At 43.2% G+C, this 21,543-nt stretch overlaps 1 protein-coding gene across 1 annotated transcript; it reads right to left on the bottom strand.

Annotated features, from left to right (window-relative positions):
• Positions 1-344: 344 nt before the first annotated feature.
• On the bottom strand, positions 345-20,683 carry LOC135704778 (prestin-like). The gene is made up of 6 exons (XM_065226282.1): positions 20,111-20,683; positions 10,749-10,913; positions 10,565-10,669; positions 10,310-10,451; positions 892-1,496; positions 345-824 (listed from the first exon to the last, which is right to left on the bottom strand). The coding sequence occupies exons 1-6, from the start codon at positions 20,681-20,683 to the stop codon at positions 378-380; spliced, it is 2,037 nt and encodes a 678-aa protein (XP_065082354.1). The 3' UTR covers positions 345-377.
• Between the last annotated feature and the right edge of the window lie 860 nt (positions 20,684-21,543).

The raw sequence follows: 21,543 nt of genomic DNA on the forward strand, positions 1-21,543 counted from the left end.
AACATTTTCTTCTATAACCGTTTTGTTATAAACCAAACAGATTATGAGATACATTTGATTGAAAGCGTACCGATTCTAAATCCATCTTGATACACTGTAGTTGATAGAAACGTAGATCAATAAACCTCCCCGAATGTAGAACAAAGTTTAAAAGGGAATTTCGAAGCAAACAACAACCATCGCATAAAGATTATACGATATTATTCTTCCACTATCAACATACTGAGAACTTCACCCTTGATCGACTGGTAAGATGATATTTGAGCAACGATCTTAAAAACTATAAAGAGCACATTTCGAGGGGTAACATTAAAACTCCTACCCGTGTTAATCCGAAAGCCTATCAACTAACAAATGCACCTACCATCAGTCGCGTCTTACACTTCCTCCGATTCCACAATATTCAGATTCACGGAGTCGTTCGCCAACGTCTCTCTAGCCCAGAGTACCGCGTCGTGAACCGTTGGGAAGATCTTACAGTTTAGATGATCTTCAGAACCGACCAGATTACACCGGACCATCCTCTCATACACCGGGCAGGATGATCCGGCCACCAGAACCTTCACCGAAAGCTTACCGAACTCCGTGATCAAAGCCTTCAGCGCTGACACCGCCGATCGATCGATGCTACTCAAGGCCGTAAAATCCAGCACCAGAAACCTGAAGCTGAACTGCTTTTTGTAGTCCTTCCGTTTGGATTTTTTGATTTCCTTGGTGAGATTCAGCTTCAACGCTTCGCACAAACTCGCCCTGAATCCGGCCTTGGTGACGAAGTTCATACTGCCGCAAAAACGGAAGATTTTCACCTCGGAAATGTCGATTGTCTAAAATGGAAGAGGGTTCAAAATATTAATAGAACTCTAAAGACTGGCGGTGAATGGATCAGCTTACGCCTTTGTAGTGATTAACATCCAAATACAGATCCGTATTGGGTACGTTCTCCATCAGGCATGTATACGGCTTCATACCGCGGAAGATGATACTGCAAATGCTGAGCACCATTCCGACAAGCAGCCCGATATCAATGGCCACCAAGACCACCGTCAGGAACGTTCCCATCCAAACGATGGCATCCACGGTGCTGAGTCGCCAGAACTGTCGGAAATGCGCGAGCTGCATGAGCAGTCCCTTCAGCGAGACCACAATGATCCCAGCCAGGACGCACCGCGGCAGTGACTCGAAGTACGGTCCCACCCAAAGCAGTACAATGGCCAAAATGGCGCAGGAAACTACCGAGGCGATTTGCGTTTTGCCACCCGACGTGTACTGGATCATCGAACGGGACAGGGACGACGAGAAGGGCATACAGGAGAAAACCGATCCGAACACGTTGCCGGTGCCCATGGCCAGCAGTTCCTGGTTCAAGTCGATTTCGTAGTTTTCCTTCTGGGCAAAAATGCGGGCCATCGAGACGGACACGGCGTACGCGACCATGGCAATCGGGAAGCTTTCGAGCAGGACCGATTGCATCAGCGAGATGTCCGGTAGGACGGGTTCTGCAATGGCGAGGAATGGGTTGGGGTTAGCTTGGTGAATATTGGATTTTGAATTGCGGACAGGAATTCAGATCAGGATTTTCAGTTGTAAATTTGAGTTCAAGCTGAATTTGTATTAACCATTGCTGTCGTGGATTCCAAGCTGTCAGTCCGGTTGTAAGTTCCGTATAGGAGTTCAGGTTTGCAATTCCAGTCCAGAATTCTAGATCATCGAATTTTGGCAAGGAATTCGGCTATAAATTCTGCTAAGGAATTTGACAAAGAAGTCCACTAAGGATTCGGAACAGGAATTCTGGTAAAGAACTCCGATTTACAGTTTCTTTTTTTCGAATTGTAAATTCGATGGTTTTGTGCTGGGTGGGGTAAGTTACGGCACAACATTTTCACAACGGTATAGAACCCTATCACTTCTGTGATATACTACTGTTTTTGCACAAGAAACGTGAAGGTTCTGAAAATACAACATAAACGACAAAATCCTATGCACTTGTGACCAAATGGTTACAAGAGAACTGGTTGGAAGTTCAAATCAGGATTCCCTTTTAAGAATTACAGAAAACGTTTCCGGTATTCCTTTGTGATAAGGAAGTTCCTTGCCGTTAGTTCGATTGGAAATTCCACTCAAATTAGGAACTCCGTTCACAAATAATGTTTAAATTATTCTTAAATTCGAGTCTAGAATATTTTCGGTCGAGAAGAATTCCCATCATGAATCATTCCAGTCATGAATTATCCATTTATCCAGAACAATTTTTAATTTGAAGCATAGTTAGTAGAGTGATGCAAAATTTGAAATTTTCGCTCCACAATACTTAAACGATTCCAAATGGGATCCTGACTAACCTCTCAAAATTTGAACCCACTTGGTGAGAAACTGAGATGGCACAAACCATTTGAAGTTTGTATGGGAATTACTATGGTAAAACCAAGATTTTTGTTCATGTCTATCTAATAATTCACCAAATCGGTCTGCTTCAAAAGCTTTCAACTGTACTCGTAGGAAATTTTCCCAGCTACAACTTGCTCAAGACCATCAATGTATCTATGGTTCAATGCGCTGATGTCTTATGATCATGCTCAATCAACTGCTCAGCATGCAAAATTGGTGTTTCTGGGGCGTTGAATAGGACACAAAAGTCATGGCTACTATGTCACACTGCAAAATACAGTGTTGCCTACAGAGCAGCTGCTTGATCATGGCATAAGTTTACCAATCTCTTAAATAATTAATAACTTTTTCCTGTCTCGTTTCACATAGAAACAATCTTGAGCAAAGTTGTAGCTGAGAAAATTTTCTATAAGAATGGCTATCAAACTGTTTCGCAGCTCATTATGGAAAATGACTAGAAGGCAATGAACAAAAAATTGAGATTTCCCATAGTAATTTACATGTAAACTTCAAATGGCTTGTGCGAAGTCTGTTTCTAACCAAATGAGTTGTAATTTTGGGAGGCTAATCAGGACCCGATTTGAAACCATTTAAGCACTGTGGAGCGAAAAAGTCAAATTTTGCATCAGTCTAATAGTTAGTCAACTAACATTTGGAGTTATATATAAAACAAGATTTAACTTTGACACCAATCGAAAGGAATGAACTTGAAACTTGAATAATTGTGTCCCTGTTTGTAACTAGATACTAGTTGAATATATTTGGGATATCTTTTAAATTTTAAATGGAATTCGTTTTGTTTAAACCCATTCGGTACCACTTTATTATTAACACGTACTGTATACGGGTAAAAATACCGAGTTGGTTGGAAATCCTATCTAACAAGAAGATCATGAAGCTTTTTTGAAGTTAGATCTCTAACAAACTGCAACGAATTTCGCAAACCTGAAGCAAGGATCCCTGAAACTCTTATAAGATTATTGCACTATTTTTAGACCTTATTCAAAAGTCCCTTCACTTTTTACAATTTGTCACTCTTGCATGAAGTTTAACGCAGCTCCTCAAAATGCTGTGAAATTTGCAAAACTTCTTGAATTTCTACGTAGTTTCCACAACTATTCCAAGTCCATGAGGCTTAAAAAAAGTGCCCTGAAATTATATAGAGGTACTGTAAGTTGCGGCTTACCTGCCAGCCTATAGCTGACCCGATTTACCCCGGCGGGGCGGCTGCGAGCAGAGTACTTCCCCCAAAAACGTTCGGATTTTGGGCGTTAACGATAGAAAAAGAGAAAGAAATATGAAATTTAAGACGTCTATTCTACTTCACGTCGGCTCCAGACACGGTCTGTGCCGAGCGTTTTCTCCTTCACTTTTAGCTGCGTAGCAGCGGTCCTTGGCGTTTAGCGGGGGGATGATCATGGCTCCTTTCTCGGAAACCCCCCCCCCCCCCGGCGACGATGGTGACGAATCACCGGACCAACTACTCACCGTAGATGGTCCCGGTAGTCACCGCAGTGCACTGTTGGGAATGTCAATTTCCTATCTCTTATACCACAAACCCCATCGGGCAACCCCTCGACAATGAGCTGTCATTAGACACCGGAAGTAAACAATAGTTTTTTTCATTCTTGACCTGTACCTAGCAAAGAAAACACGTTTCATTAAAATCTTGTTCGTTTAATTAAATACGTTGTCCGTTTTCTCTTAATCCGATTCCGTTACCACTGCCCCAATTCCCAATAGGTTATGGGCCCAGTGGATTCGCGAGTGTCGGGATCGAAGTGTTTTTGAATCGTCGTGCCCGGTCAAGTAGAAATGGAGAGAGAAGGCGAAATCGCGCGTGTGCCGCAATTCGACGGAAGCAACTATCCCTCCTGGAAGTTCCGTATGCAGGTGGTGCTGGAGAAGCAAGAGCTCGCCGAGTGCATACAGGTGGAACTGGAGGAAGTTGACGAATACGTCGTCAAGCAGGAGGACACGAATGCCGTGAAGGAGGTGAAGGAGAGAGCAGCGGAAAAACGACGGAAGAAGGACCGTCGCTGCAAGTCCCTCCTGATTTCGCGGATTCACGATAGCCAACTCGAGTACATTCAGGACAAGCCGACCCCACGAGCGATTTGGCTGGCGCTGCAGCGGATTTTCGAGCGCAAAAGCATCGCGAGTCGCTTGCACCTGAAGAAGAAGTTGTTGTCGTTGCGACACGAAGGTGGTTCTCTTCAAGAACATTTTCTTGTGTTTGACCGTGCTGTACGTGACTACAAGGCAACGGGCGCCGTGCTGGAAGATATTGACATCGTTTGTCATTTGCTGCTGACGCTCGGGTCAGAGTACGCGACGGTAGTGACGGCACTGGAAACAATGCCAGAAGAAAATCTGTCCCTTGATTTTGTGCGGTGCCGATTACTGGACGAAGAAATCAAGCGGAAGAGTGCCAGTGTTGACATGTCGGTTCCCCGAAGTGACGATGCCGCTTTCGCCGGTTCGAGCACCGGAAAGCCTCGCGCAAAGCAACAACAACAAAAGAAGTGGAAGTGTTTCGGCTGCCACAAAGAAGGCCATAAAATTTCCGACTGCCCTCAGAAGAAAAACAGTGCGCATTACGGAAAGGGTGAAGATGGTGTGTGTTTCATGAGTGGATCGTCTGGATCTCCACCCACGCAGCAAGTCAGCTGGATCATCGATTCGGGATCGTCCGCACACTTGACAAACGACCGGAGTTTGTTCGAGAGTTTGTCCCCGATGGCAGAGCCGATGCAGATTGCTGTCGCGAAGGAGGGCGAGTGCATCACCGCGAAGCACAGCGGCGAGGTGAAACTGACATCCATCATCAACAGTAAGTCCATTCCAATTACCCTTAAGAACGTTTTGTACATTCCGGAGGCAAGAGTTAATTTGCTCTCCGTGCGGAAGATGGAAACCGCAGGGTTGAAGATTGTGTTCGCTGACGGGAAAGTGTGCGTCGAGAAAAGTTCGAGAGTAATCGCGGTCGGTTCACGGCGCGGAAAACTGTACGAGATGAACTTTCGCCGAGAAAGTGAGATTGCAGAAAAGTCGTCGTATTTTTGCGGTCGGATTCCGAAACATCTCGAACATCTGAGTACGAAGAACTTATCAGTGCTTGCTCGTAACGATATGGTCGTCGGATTGAACTTTGGAACCGCGAAAAAGACTGACGTCGGAACCGTGTGTGAGTCGTGCATCGCCGGTAAGCAGACTCGAGAACCGTTCTCCGCGCGCGTGGGCAAACAGTCCAAAAGAGTTTTGGAACTGGTTCACTCGGACGTCTGTGGCCCAGTGACGCCGGTGGGCATACACGGAGAGAAATATTTCGTCTCGTTCATAGACGACTGGAGCCGGTTCACTGTTGTGTTTTTGATACGTTCGAAGGACCAACTCGCCGAAAAGTTCCGGGAATACGAGGCGATCGCGAGTGCTAAGTTTGGCAGGGGCATCTCTCGGTTCCGTTGCGATAACGGAGGGGAGTATAAGAGCCGCGCGTTCACTGATTTTTGTAAGGAGAAGGGAATTGTGATTGAGTGGACGGTACCCTACACGGCCGAACAGAACGGCACGAGTGAACGTATGAACAGAACGTTGGTCGAGAAAACGCGTTCGATGCTCGAGGACAGTGGTGTTGACAAAAGGCTGTGGGGTACGGCAATCCAAACCGCGGCGTTTCTGGCTAACCGTAGCCCTGCCAATGCTATTGACTCGAAAAAGACTCCGTTTGAGATTTGGAATGGGGAAAAGCCAAATGTGAAGAGACTTCGTGTGTTCGGTGCGGATGTGTACGTTCACATTCCGAAAGAGTTCCGGAAGAAACTCGACGCGAAATCGTGGCGCGGTACGTTCGTCGGGTATACTGCCAACGGTTACCGGATTTGGGATTCTGTGCTGAAGGAAATCGTTTCGGCTCGTGACGTGATATTCGTAGAAGAAAGAAATCATGGCGTTCAGCAAGTGAATGAAGATCCTGGAAGCGATCAGTTTGGGATTCTACCCGGGCAAACCGAAGATGCAGACGACAAAAGTGTACGAAGTGACCAGGAGGAAGATCCTGATTCCGAGGACGAGGACGATGCTAATTCCGAGGATGACGAAGAGGTATTCGGTAGCGCAGGCGAGGAGTCCGATCCGGAAGTCGAGCAGTCCGATCCGGAAGCTGTGAACGAAAATTTGGCCGATGAGGAGCGAAGACCGCGGAGGAAGCGAAATGCTCCAGGGTGGCATGAAGACTACCAGTTCAACTACACTGGTTTCGCTTTGAATGCCGCCAGTTTCGTCGATAATCTACCTTGTTCGTTGGCTGAGATGAAGATGCGAGAGGATTGGCCGCAGTGGGAGCAAGCTGTTCGTGAATAAATGGAATCCCTTATCAAGAATAACACCTGGACATTGATGAAGCTGCCGAAGGGGAGAAAGCCGATTTCCTGTAAGTGGGTGTTTAAGGTTAAGAGATCTGACAATGGTCAGCCGGACCGTTGTAAGGCTCGACTAGTGGCGCGTGGCTTTTCGCAAAGGCACGGATTCGACTATTCGGAGACGTATTCTCCGGTAGCCAAACTAGATACGATCCGAGCGTTTTTGGCGGTAGCGAACCAGGAGAGATGGCACGTCCACCAAATGGATGTGCGGACCGCGTTCTTAAACGGAAAGATCACCGAGGAAATCTATATGACCCCACCAGAGGGATACAAGCAGAGGGATGGCTTGGTATGTCGCCTCAACCGTGCCCTGTATGGGTTAAAGCAGTCATCGAGAGCTTGGAATCAGCGGTTCGATCGGTTCATGCAGGAGTTGGGATTCCGGAGGAATGCTAACGATCCGTGCTTGTATGTGAAGGGAACAGGTAGTTCGATGATAGTTCTCATTCTGTACGTCGACGACATCCTTATCGCATCTCGGAGCCTGAAGCTAGTAGAGGAAGTGAAACGTCGTTTCGTCGACGAGTTCGAAACTTCGGATGTTGGCGCAGTGAAGAGTTTCCTCGGGATGAAGGTGGAGCGAGACGTCGAGAATCGGATCCTAAGAATCAGCCAGCGTGGGTTCCTGGAAAGTCTTCTTTGCCGGTTCAACATGCAGGATTGCAAGCCTATCTCGACACCGATGGAGTGTCGCCTTCGCCTGGAACGAGGAAAAGAAGCGGAACGGACGGACAAGCCCTACCGCGAGTTGGTCGGATGCTTGATGTACGTGGCATTTACATCGCGACCCGATCTGTGCACGGCTGTCAACTACTTCAGCCAGTTCCAGAGTTGTCCAACCGAACAGCATTGGGTACACCTGAAGAGACTTTTGCGGTATATTCGTAGAACTCTTGATCTCGGACTGGTCTATAGAGGAGACGACGGCGCATCGATACTGGAAGCCTACGCAGACGCAGACTGGGCGAACGACGTGATGGACAGGAAGTCATTATCCGGGTATGTTTTCCGTATTCATGGCAGTACCACAGACAAACAGACATAACACATTGAATATTTGCCACTGTAAAACATCGTCGCTAAAACATTACCGCCATCTGTTGAGTACAGTGTGGTGGGTAGTACGCTGAACAGATGGCGGTAGTGTGTAAACGTCAAACACAAGGGAATTGAATATGCGCGCCACAGTTGGCGGTACTACCAACTACGATACTATTAAATTGACCGTTAAATGCTTGTTCGATGAACAACTTGCGACTGTTATGTCTGTTTGTCTGTGGCAGTACCGTTTGTTGGCTGACGCGGAAACAGTCGACGATCTCTCTGTCTTCTACCGAGGCGGAGTTAGTTTCCTTGACTACAGCGGTATGTCAGGGGACATGGCTGGTGCGGTTGCTGGAAGATCTGGGAATCAAGATGAGCGACCCCGTTACGTACTTTGAGGACAATCAATCGACGATCCGTGTTGCTGAGGATGAGCGTGGAGTGGGCCGATTGAATCACATTGATGTGAAGCACATGTTCGTCCGGAACGAGATCCACCAAGGGCGTATCATGCTGCAGTACGTGCCGACGACGGACCAGTTGGCGGATGTGATGACCAAGGGTCTGCCAGCTGGGATTTTCCAGAAACATCGAGCAAATCTAGGGTTGATGGGCTCTGTAAATTGAGCGGGGGTGTTGGGAATGTCAATTTTCTATCCCTTATACCACAAACCCTTATCGGACAACCCCTCGACAATGAGCTGTCATTAGACACCGGAAGTAAACAATAGTTTTTTCATTCTTGACCTGTACCTAGCAAAAAAAACACGTTTCATTAAAATCTTGTTCGTTTAATTAAATACGTTGTCCGTTTTCTCTTAATCCGATTCCGTTACCACTGCCCGAATTCCCAATATGCACTACCCAGGCGAACGCTCCTTCGGTTCGGCCTGCTTTGTCCTTCCTTGGCTCTTAACTGCGGGGGCGAGACTGGCTCTACTGGCTGAGCCACCGCAGTGAGAACGGTGGGTGTTCGGGGATCCTTGGTGGTTAGCCGGGAAGCGAAAGAGACCTTTACGCTTAGCTTTCCTTTGACGGCTTTCCGACACCTTTCACTTATGCAGCTCACGAACCACGGCACGTTTCGAGGAAACGACGTCACTTCCACGCGACGATGCTGGGAATTATCCCTCCAGCGGACACACGCCACGAAAACGGCACTCCAACTCTCGTTTCTACTTAAACGGACGGGGAAAAAACACGTCGAATTCCAACCGTGGCTCGTAACTTTCTCCCTGTTTTTCCTACTTGCTGACAATCACGGACAATACAATAACCGCCATCGTTCTTCTGCAACCGCGCTCGAATGTTATGCTGCTAATGTTTTTCGCCGTCTTTTGTAGCGGAAGGAGAAACAGGATCTGACAAACACGTTAAAAGGATGGGTTATTAATTGTCACACTAGATGAGGGTTACGGTATCCGATCAATACTGAGCTTCCCTGAAGTAAAATAATGTTCCCTTAACATCTATGAAGCTCCTCAAACATGAATAAATGTTTTCACTTCTACGCAATTTTTGAGAACTTTTCCAATTTCCTTGTTTCTACGAATTTATCTAAAGATCTATGAAGTTCTCAGTATTTCTAATAAGTATCCTCAATTTCTACGATGTTTCTTAGAATTTCCTGAAGGTTTAGAAGGTAAAGTTCCCAGAAGGTAAAGAAAAGTCCCTGGGCTCATTGCTAATTTATATTGCCTCAAGACGTCTTATTATGCCATCGATTAAATATTGAAATAATATACTTTCTCAAAATTGTTTCTTCTAGCCCAGAACATAAGAAAAGTAGTCAACATAAAGAACTTTAAAAAAAAATGTTGTTTGTGGTCCAATTTTATTAATCGCTGTTAAATAGTAACATCGAATTTGAAAAAATACCGGTGAGTCAAAAAACACCGAAAATTCTGAAGGGGGTCTGGCCCACTTGGCAACCCCATTAACTACGCCAATGCCAGTTCGGAATTTCAATTCAATAATTCTTTTCAGCATTTTCCGTTAGAAATTGTAACAATATAAATAATCCATCTATTAGGTCGAAAACTCTGGTGAGGAATTCCAGTTAAGATAATCAGTCTAGAATCTTGAATAATTGTATTTCATCTAGAAGGTAAATAAATAAAAGTTACCGGAACTCCTGAAGAAATAACGGAAATTAGTTCAACTCTGACGAGAAATCCTTGTCGTAATCATTTCTTGCGCAACACGAGAAAAGGGCCTATCATTGTTGATCGATTCTTTTCATCGATTTTTCGCAATAACCCGACTGTAAATGGACTTTCCCATTGAGTGTGTTGTTTCAGGCGCAAGCTAACATCATCTTCTGTCGAACTGTACTGCGAGCTCAGCGAGAAATTCGTTAATGTTACCGTGGTAAACCAAAGAGAAAGTCGCTGAAGAGAATCGATCAACGAGGATAGGTCCTTTTCAAATGTTACGCGAGATTTCTCGAAACTCACCCGGAAATCCCGCTGTAATGTTACCGATCGTCTTGATCGAATACTGCACGCGAAGATCCATATGATTCGAAATCAAGGTCCCACCGATGACCGCAATCAGCTCGATCGGAACGGGAATGCTGCTTCGCTTGGCGACAATAGACTACCAGAAAACATACAAAAGGAAACAAACATTCGCGGTTAGATCAAGTAGACCCTGTGCTGCAAAACAGCAACGCTTGCACGCGGTCATGACATGCTTGTTACGTGTCTTACCTGCAAGTATTCGTTGTTTATCACCACTACCACAACGGTAATGGCCGATACCACGATGGTCGCCCAGTTGACGCTGGAAATGTCCTTAAATATGGCAATGTAAGTCTAAAGGAATCGACAGAAGAATGATTACAGCATCAGTCATAAATGCGGATTTGTGATGCAGCAGCTCAGCCATACTTACGTTTATCACTTCAAAAGCTCCACCCTGAGGAGGCAACGAAAGCCCGAGGAGATGTTTGATCTGCGATGTGAGCACGTGAATGGCGGCACCCGTGGTGAATCCGGAGGCTAAACTTTCCGACAGCAGGAACGAAATGGCTCCCAGCCGACCTACATACAAGATCAGCTGTTGGATGGAAAAAGGAAATGCATATAATACAAAGTAATAAATTCTAACAGACGATGACAATTGAATTATCAGGCTTGAGTTTATGGTGTCAATTAGGTTTATACTATGTTCAGAGTTCAGATGATATCACGTTATGTAGGCTATCATGATATAAAATGTCATAGGGGAAATGGTTGTCGGCCTAAATGCCCCTAATTTAGGCCCATACATAATGTATTGCTCATGCCATGAGTTTTTAGACTACTGTGAGGATCGTAGTTGACAGGTATTTTTTTCCTCAGTCATCGTCTCAGTGAATGATCTGTCGAATTGCAATAAAACACAACAATATCCCATCATTACGCAGGTAATTATTAAAACATTTACACTTGAGAATTATCATAAAATTAATGTATGATAAGCGGACATGACTGGTTGAATTGTATCACTGCAAACAGACTCTTTATCTGGACGAAGCAAAGCGGTTGTTTGAAGACACGTTCCGGATCGCCATGTCTGCATCACCAATTTGTCGAATAGGGTTAACTACCCCATTTCCGGCCTATTAAGCACAACCCGCACTTGGTCTTTCTTAATCTAGCGTAGTTTAGCACCAAACGGAATGTTATTATTACTGATGGCTTCCAAATTTATTTACCTTTCCGTACGTACCGTAAGATTTGATAAAGATAAACCAATCGTTGTATATTGTCAAAAGTCTAACACTGCTTCTTGACGCCAAACTCGGCCTAATTAATTTGAATTCACTTCGGCTTATCGGATGAAGATGCAAATAGACATATAGATTCGGTCGGAGCGCTTCTTTTGTTTTGTGGGAATAATGGGTGCAAACCTTCATACCATACGTTCTCATTGACTTCGTTCGGTAGCTTATTAACTAAAGTATCGTACCAAACGCATAATTGACTTGCTAACTCTGAAATCATGGATTTATTTGAAGTTTTCTGCTTGATAGGCCCAAAATGGGCGATTAGGCTGAAGTAGTTCTCTACCCTACTTCTTTAGGAAGGGCTTAGCTGGAAAGCACTCGAGAGACGAGCTATTCCAATACGTAGCAAAATCGTCGTCCGGTTTGCCTCAGAAATGAGTGACATCAAATGGGATTATCAAAATTTAATCTTCCTGGATGAAGTTAGTTTTGATAATAGGTCAATGCTTAGATCTAGAGGATACGGAGTAAGAGGTGAACGTTTGATTTGTTGGGGCGAGTTTGTCAGAAAACCCAGAATGTCACTGTTATGCTTTATTGAACAAGAAGGGTTAACTGAACCATTCTCGCCAGAAGGGACTTTTAACAGAGCAAAAATTTTCGAATGCTGTACTAAATTTGCTTTGGAATCTGGAACGGTTCAGTGCTACCCTGGGTTCCATTCTGTTTGGATTCATGATGGTGCTAGAAGACATTGCGACGCTGCGATAATTTCCTATCTCCGGTCATTGGGCATTTATGCCATATTCCTGCCATCCTACTGCCCTTTTTTCAAGCCGATAGAATTTGTATTTGGGATAGGGTTTTGGACTAATTTCCATTCTACTAAGCACAACCTGCGCTTTACCTCCCTTTTTTGAACGGGTTCGAACAAAAAATGGAATAGTCCTGTCAAAGATGACTTCCAAATTTATTTACCTTTCCAAACGTACCGTTAAATTTGATAAAGAGTCACAAATTGTTGAGATATTGTTTAAAATCTAAAACTGCTTCTTGGTTCTAAATTCGTCTAACGAGTTTCAATTCCGTCCTAACGCATTGAAAGGCCATTAGATTTTCTTCGTCCTACGGATAAACGTAGAAAAAGAGGATTCGCTAGGAGCGCTTCTTTTGTTTTGAGAACAATGAGCGTAAATATTCATACAATGCGCTCTAATAGGATTTATGTTGTAGCTAATGAACTAACGCATCGGAAATAACCTACTATTGATTTGTGCACGGTGAAATCATTGATATTATTGATCTTTTCTGATCGATAGAACGGAAATGGGCGATCACGACGAAGTAGCGCTCTACCCTAATCAAACGAAAACTGAAGAGGAAGTATCAAGAGAATCACAATAAAAATATTGATCTAGCAGTCGCGGAAGTATTAACAGACTTCTCGAAGTATTATATGAATAATGTATTCAAAAAGTGTAGTATTTCAGAGGAGGGAGGTTTGACCCAGATGTTAAATAAGAGACGCGCGAAGACTGAAGCCAAAAGTTCCAATCGAACCGTCATGAATAATCATACAAAGTATCATCAAATTTCTGATCAAAGCACAAAACTGACATATGCCGCCGTGTTCGCGAAAAATGTGTATCTTAGTCACGAACACACATACTAAATGTATGAGTTGGTTCGTGTCCAATCTATTCCGGGTATATTATTTTATCTAGATAACAAATTTCTATAGTTTTGACAGATGGGATTGCTGCACATTCAAATCCGCCGTTATGGATTCTCGATCAAGAGTTAAGTTTAGTTTCATGTCGATTTGTCGGTGATATACCTTCCAACGTGGTATATTTGGTTTCACTCAGAGTTGCCAAAAATTGAGTCTTCAAATACTTCCATTGAATAGCGATACTGCCGATACGGTTATAAAAGTATTCATTTTACCGGGATGCTGAAGCAGACGACAGTCGCTCAAATTAAAAGTCACTTGAAGTAAACACAAAATTGCGGGTTGCCAAACCTTGCAGGAAAAGAAATTAGTTGTCCGTGAAACCAGATTTACTTTTATTCATTAATTGACATGATTTCTGATATGCTTAAATCTAACTCCATGTTTGATGCTATTCAAACTGGAGTAAAATTTGCTAATAATATTGTCATGACTTTAAAATTCAGTAATGGATTTTAAAGCTTTAAATATTGTAAATTGGAATGCTCGATCTCTTAAAGATAATGAAGACGAGCTATTTAACTTTTTGAGAGTTCATAACGTGCATATTGCCGTTATAACTGAAACGTTCCTTAAACCTGACCATAAGGTTAAGAAAGACGCAAATTATTTGATTTATAGAAATGATCGTCTTGATGGACCCTGTGGTGGCGTTGCCATCATTGTTCATAGACGAATCAAACATAAAATTCTTTCTTCAATTGAAACCAAAGTTTTTGGACAACTTACGTTTATAGCTGCCTATTTGCCATTCCAATGCGTAGGCCAGCAAAAGAATTTTCTCAAGGGTGACCTCCAGAAACTTACCCGTCATAGGTCTAAATTCTTCATTATTGGTGATTTTAATGCAAAACACCGCTCATGGAATAATGCTCAAAGCAATTCCAATGGTAATATTCTGTTTGATGATTGTTCTGCCGGTTATTGCACTATTCAATATCCAAACAGCCCAACATGCTTTTCTTCTGCAAGAAATCCTTCAACTATTGATTTGGTCTTAACTGATTCATGTCAACTTTGTAGCCAATTGGTTACCCATGCTGACTTCGGTTCTGATCACCTTCCAGTAACTTTTGAAATATCCCAAGAAATAATTTGTAATCCCAACAGTTCTACTTTCAATTACCATAGGGCTGATTGGGAGCAATATCGAACATTTATGGAATATAACTTCGATCCAAACATTCCTTTGCAAACCAAAGATGAAATTAATTATGCTTTTGAATCTCTGACTACTTCTATAGTTGAAGGAAGAGCTGCCTCAGTACCAAAATGCGAGGTTAAATTCGATTCAATTATAATAGACGACGATCTTCAGCTCTTGATCCGTCTTAAAAATGTCCGTAGGAGACAATATCAAAGAACACGCGATCCTGCCATGAAGGTTATCTGGCGGGATTTGCAAAAACAAATTAAAAAGCGATTCTCTGCCCTGAGGAACAAAACTTTTGAAAATAATATTTCTTAATTAGACCCGAGTTCCAAACCCTTTTGGAAACTCACAAAATTTTTGAAAAAACCTCAAAAGCCAATTCCAGCGCTTAAAGAAGGTGGTAAAATTTTGATCACAAATTTGGAAAAAGCTCAGAAACTTGCTAAGCAATTCGAGAGTTCCCATAATTTCAGTTTGGGTCTTACTAGTCCTATTGAGAATCAGGTTGCTCGGGATTTTCTGAATATTTTCTCTCGGGAAAATATTTTTGATGATTCCTGGGGGACTGATTTGGACGAAGTAAGGTCTATAACTAAAAAGTTTCAAAATATGAAAGCTCCAGGTGATGATGGAATTTTCTATATCCTCATCAAAAAACTCCCAGAGAGTACCTTGTCTTTCTTGGTAAAATTATTTAACAGATGTTTCCATTTGGCATACTTTCCTGATAAATGGAAAAATGCAAAAGTTGTTCCAATTTTGAAGCCGGATAAAAATCCAGCTGAAGCTTCTAGCTACCGTCCAATAAGTTTGCTTTCTTCAATAAGTAAACTTTTTGAAAAGATAATTTTGAATAGAATGATGCTTCACATCAATACGAACTCAATTTTTGCAGATGAGCAGTTTGGATTTCGCCATGGGCATTCAACTACTCATCAACTCTTAAGAGTTAACAATTTAATTCGTTCAAACAAATCTGAAGGCCACTCAACTGGAGTTGCTCTTCTAGACATAGAAAAAGGATTCGACAGTGTTTGGCATGAAGGTTTGATTGCTAAATTGAAAAAGTTTAATTTTCCACTTTACATTATGAAATTAGTTCAAAATTATTTAACTGACAGAACTCTGCAGGTAAATTATCAAAATTCCAAATCTAATCGACTACCTGTTAGAGCAGGAGTTCCTCAGGGTAGCATTCTTGGGCCTATATTGTATAACATTTTCACTTTGGACCTCCCTGATTTGCCTCAGGGTTGCCACAAATCTTTGTTCGCTGATGACACAGGCATTTCCGCTAAAGGAAGAAGTCTTCGTGTTATTTGCAGCAGACTGCAGAAAAGTTTAGATATTTTCTCTTCTTATTTACAAAAATGGAAGATTTCGCCCAACGCTTCCAAAACTCAACTTATAATATTTCCACATAAGCCTAGAGCTTCGTTTTTGAAACCTAGTAGTAGTCACATAGTCACTATGAACGGAGTTCCAATTTCCTGGTCAAACCAAGTGAAATATCTTGGATTAATACTTGACCAAAAATTAACTTTTAAAGATCACATTGAGGGCATTCAAGCTAAATGTAACAAATATTTTAAATGTTTGTATCCTTTTATAAATAGGAAATCCAAACTTTGTCTGACGAATAAACTTCTAATATATAAACAAGTTTTTAGACCGGCCATGCTTTACGCTGTGCCAATATGGTCTTGTTGTTGCACTACCAGGAAAAAAAGCACTTCAAAGGATTCAGAACAAAGTTCTGAAAATGATTTTGAAGTTGCCTCCCTGGTACAGTACTAAAGATCACGCTGAACCGGACACTGCCAGTTCCACGGTTGGAGATGCTGACATTGGACTTCTGGAATTCCACGGTGCTGCCGGAAAAGTCAAGGCTGCTGATTCTCTGAGAGTGGAAATAGTCCAGTTGGGTTCCACCTATTTCCAGAACGACGAGGGGCCGTTTGCACCAACAAACAACCGGTCGATGAACAAATCCTGGTTCAAAAGGACACTGGCGAACGGGGAGAAGGTGACTCGGTCCTGGCTAGTTTATTCTCCAGCAAAGCAATCAGCTTTCTGCATCTGCTGTTTGCTCTTTTCTCGATCAAACCCTCAGTCGAGTTTGGAGCAGGAATGCGGATTCAATCATTGGAAAGCACCTGAGCGCATGACTGTTCATGAAATGTCGAAGAATCATCGTGAATGCTTCACTCAATGGAAACAAATGGAACGGACTTTGGCCGAGAACAAAGGATTGATCGATGTGGAGCTGCAGTCAGAGATTGATGTGGAGAAACAAAAATGGCGAGACATCCTGGAACGACTTATTCACTGCATCAAGTTTCTTGCGACGCAAAACTTGGCTCTGCGAGGACACCGAGAATCCCTCCAGTTGGACGACGCCTCTAACGTCGGGAATTTTCTTGGACTCCTGAAACTTCTCGCCGCCTTCGACCCTGTCATGCAAGCGCACCTCAAAAATGCCAAAAATCGTCCCGGATCGACTTCTTACCTCTCGGCAGCCACACAGAACGAGTTTATCCATTTGATGGCGTCTACTGTTCGCGAAAATATGCTCGAAACGATCCGTCAAGCGAAATATTTTGGTATCATGTTTGATTCGACCCCTGATCAAGCACACCGTGAGCAAGTTTCAGAAGTAGTTAGATATGTGCACGGGAAAAAAGAGTTCCCATATTCGTGAACCACAGCCGTGAACCAGAGCTCACGGTGTATATTTGAGAAAATTTTGTTCTGGATAGTTGGCCGTGATTTTTAGTTCACGGTCCGTTCCCGTTTTCGGGAACGGATTTTTTTCCGAGTGGACGTGGATTTTACAAAGAAAACGGTACGTGTTGCAGAATCTTTTCTAGGATTCATCCAGATCAACCTGAAAGACGCTGAGAGCTTAGTTGGGACCATTTTGAGCCAGTTGGAGAAAGACGGTATGGACCTCCAGGATTGCCGGTCGCAGTGCTACGACAACGCTGCTGTGATGGCGGGACACAAAAGTGGTGTTCAACAAAGGATCATCGAGAAGAATCACCTGGCAGTTTTCGTGAACTGCGACAATCACTCACTCAACTTGGTTGGTGTCAACGCAGCCAAACAGGACGTTATGATGGTGACTTTTTTTGGGACCATTCAAGCTCTCTACGTATTCTTTTCCTCCTCGACTCAGCGCTGGGAAAAACTCAAGATTGCTGTTCCTAAAGTTGTGAAATCGGAGTCAACAACCAGATGGAGCGCAAGGGTGGAAGCGGTGAAGCCCATCAACAACCACCTCGACGAGATACTCCAAGTCCTTCAAGCCATGATGGATGGTGCCACGGAGACCACAGACACACGGAGCGAAGCGAGGCAGCTCTACAACCGGATGTTGACTCCTGAATTTTTGACCCTACTTGGATTTTGGACCAACGTGCTTCTCCCGATCGACCGAGTCCAGAAAAGGTTGCAAGATCCAGCGATGAACTTCCACGATGCCGCGATAGACCTGGAAAGCCTACGAGATCATTTCTACAACGAGAGGGAAAGACTAGTGAGTAAAGCTCTGGAGGTTGGGCTTAATCTCTGTCAAGAGTGGGAGGTTGAGACGGAAAGACGACCAAGACGAAAGAAGACAATGGCTGGCGAAACATCTAAAGATGCTGGATTGAAAACAACGCAGGAAATCGAACGAGCTATGAAGGAGACGATCGACCGCCTGCACACCGAGATGGACGACAGATTCACTCGTTTGCACGACACTGATGCGAAGTTTGGCTTTCTTCTCGACGTCGAGGGATTATGTACCGGTATCAGCAGGGACATCTTGAAGACAAAGTGCGAGAACTTCGGCCAGACTTACAACCGTGATGTTGATGGTGAGCAGCTGTACGAGGAGATTTTGGACTTCAGAATGATGATCAGTACGAGGACGAACGTCAAACTAACACGACCTGATGTTCTGCTGTTCATCGTGCAATACGGAGATGAGAGCGTGTTCCCGAATCTTCGAATCGCCATTCAGATCTTCTTAACGATTGCTGTTTCGATTGCGAGCTGCGAAAGATCTTTCAGCAAATTAAAATTGATTTTAAACTATCTTCGAGCCTCCATGGGACAGGATCGGTTGAGCGACCTTGCTTTGCTGAGTGTTGAACGGGAAGAGGTCGAGAAGATTGATTTTAACTCCATTATCGATGCTTTTGCCGCAGCGAAGGCGAGGAAGATACACGTTTAGAACGGACGCAGACGTCAGTTTCTTCTAATGTACATGATTGTTAATATACATGATTGAAAATATACAATGTGATTTATTTTGTGGTTATACTTATTTTTATAGGTTAAAGATAATCGGTTGATACTTCAATGATTCAGTACATTTTCATGGGGGGGGGGGCGCGATCTCAGTACTTGCCATGGGCGCCATTTCGCCTAGTTACGCCACTGAGATAAACTGAGGGGTTAGTGGACTTTCATATGTTTCGAGGGGTGAATCGAATAGCTTGAGACCAAAGAGAGTACCAGAGCTGAGCCAAAAGGTTGAGCACGTTGCTTCGAGACCTTCTAGTCTTAGAGTTACCTCTATGGTATAATTAAGATAGATTCGCTCGAATCTAAACTGGGGCTCAATTCGAGCATTTTTTCGATGCTTTCAATAACAAGGTTGTTACTTGAGACTACATTTGATCAATATTCTTAATTAGAGTTCCCATCAACGGTTCTGCAGCGATATTGAATAACTTTGCAATTTGATTAGGTGGCTTTTTCTTGCCAAGAGGAAGCAAAAAGATCCATACTCAGTTAAATGAGGTCTTTCGGGTGAGCACCATGTCCCAGAAATTGACCGTAGAAAGTTGATCCTTTGTTGACACTTTTGTTTCAAATGTGGGTTCCCCAAATGCATTTTGAATCAAACGGAAAAAAAGAAAGTTAAAAGATCTGCACAGGTTAGTTTAGATAAATTCAAGGCAGGTTCAGAAAAATGTCGAGAAACTTCCATTTTGGAGTCCATAGAACTCCAGAAAAGCTTAGAAAACTTCAAACATATTTTGGAAGTTCCATTTTTTTCAGGGCAATACCTTTAGTACTTCAGGAGAATTGCAAAAACTTCAGGCTAACTTTGAGAACATCCTAGTTCCGGGACGCTCTGGGAAGACCACAGTAAAGTTCCGAGATCTTCAGAGTACACACTTAGAAATACCTAATTTTACACGTGACGGAATCCATCTTTGACATAAAGGATGCGACGTAAACAAACAAGTCATGTAAAATTAAGTGCTCCGAGACTGAAAAGTACGGTACTCGACGAAAAGTACGCCGGACATATGAAAAATCAGTTACAATGACAGCACTGGTTGTCCGTTCCGCCTGATCCTGATCATATAGATGGTTACAGTCTTCGTCAAATTTGTTCAACAGATCAAAGCCTTTTGTTTGATGGCCATAAGTTCAGGATACCCTCACTACGCGACCCTAATGTGCAGGTAAATTTTCTGAATATGATATATCTTGAGATCCCAGTCATATCCCAGTATTCCCTGTCTTCGGCAAAGTTCTTCGGCTGGTGGACAGAAGTTCAAAATTTTCTCACTACGCAGCGCTAGTGTGCAAGTGAATTTCCTGAATATGTTATATGTTGGGGAAAAAAAAGGTCCCGTTGCTGCACCTTTACTTACCTGCATAATCCCAACAATAAAGGAAACGGTTGTCGTAACCTGCATCGGACTCACATCTACACTTGATTTCTTCATCACAATTTTGCCCACCACCATCGCCACTACGGCAAACGTCCCCATCGAGTTATGCCTCGAAGTTCCCAGCACAAAGTACACCAACACTGGAAAGAATGATGTATAGATTCCCACAATCGGAGGCACATTGGCCAGAAAGGCGTACCCCATGCCCTGGGGAATTTGCATCATTGCCACCGCACAGCCACTGATCAGATCCGACACGATGTCCCGTTTCCACGAGTACTGCGATAGCCACACGAAAATCGGAAACACACTCTTGGCACATCGCTTTGCACTCCACCCTTTGACGCTGTTCAACGCATCCCGAACCAGCTGCCGCTCGGGAACGCTGTATTGCATCTCTTCGTTCAGCTCCTCCTGTTGGTAAAGAGGTCTGACAACGGCCAACGCTGACAACCCTGGCGCGGCGGTCTTCTCCGGCTTAATGCCTTCGTCCACCATATCCTGGTAGAATCCACGACGATTAGCAACTCCATTAACATCCGCACCATTCATGACTTTGGTGTACTTTGTTCTTCCGTTTCGAGATCTTCTAGTCCCAAAAAGTTTGCCCTGGTTCCTGGCCGACTCACGCGCAACTGAGTAGAATCACTTTCGCTGGTAGTCGATAAATACGTGGTTTGTTTGGGGTTCTTGGGGGCAATTAAGATAAGCGCTACAGACCAAAGACTGCCGTCGACTGGAGATGATGGGTATTTCTACGCTAGCAGGAGGCTGTAAGGAATAGATGCAGATATAATTATGTATATGTCTTGTACTATTATTTGCGCTGCAAATAACGAATCCGCAAAGAACGATACATGATAATTGGGGCTGGGTGGATTATCTAATTTGGTTCAATAAAGAGCATTTCTAGGTCAAATACAACAAGAAAAAAATCAGGCTCGATTTTCTTCGATTTGTTACAAAATTTGAGTAATTATTTGTTTTAGATATGAGTTAAAATTTAATATATATGTAATTAATTGGACCTTCTTTTTTATGATTAGGGTGGTCCTCATGTTAACTTAAATCAGAACTATAACTTTATGTTTTAAGTTATGAGTGATTACATTTTCTAGCAAAGTTGTAGAACAATTATTTCAATCAACTTTGGTGAAGACGACAATTCTCTAGCTCTTCATTTGACCAAGCTAGAACTATTTTTCGGCATTAAACTAGGGTGCCCCTAAAATAATATTTTTGTTTTGTTCTAACTTTCTATTTTCAAAAGTTTCGAAAAGTGGTCCTATAAAGAGTTCTAGGGAAGATGCACATTTTTGCTCAAAAAGTATTTGGGTTACCCATTCAAACGTTATGGGTAGTTTTAATCCGAAAAAAACTAGCAGTCTACATATGGTAATATCTCAGCTAGT

This window comes from Ochlerotatus camptorhynchus, unplaced genomic scaffold (assembly GCF_037179485.1).
Source record: "Ochlerotatus camptorhynchus isolate MF236.1 unplaced genomic scaffold, CSIRO-AGI_Acam_v1.1 ptg000022l, whole genome shotgun sequence".
Taxonomy (NCBI): Eukaryota; Metazoa; Arthropoda; class Insecta; order Diptera; family Culicidae; genus Ochlerotatus; species Ochlerotatus camptorhynchus.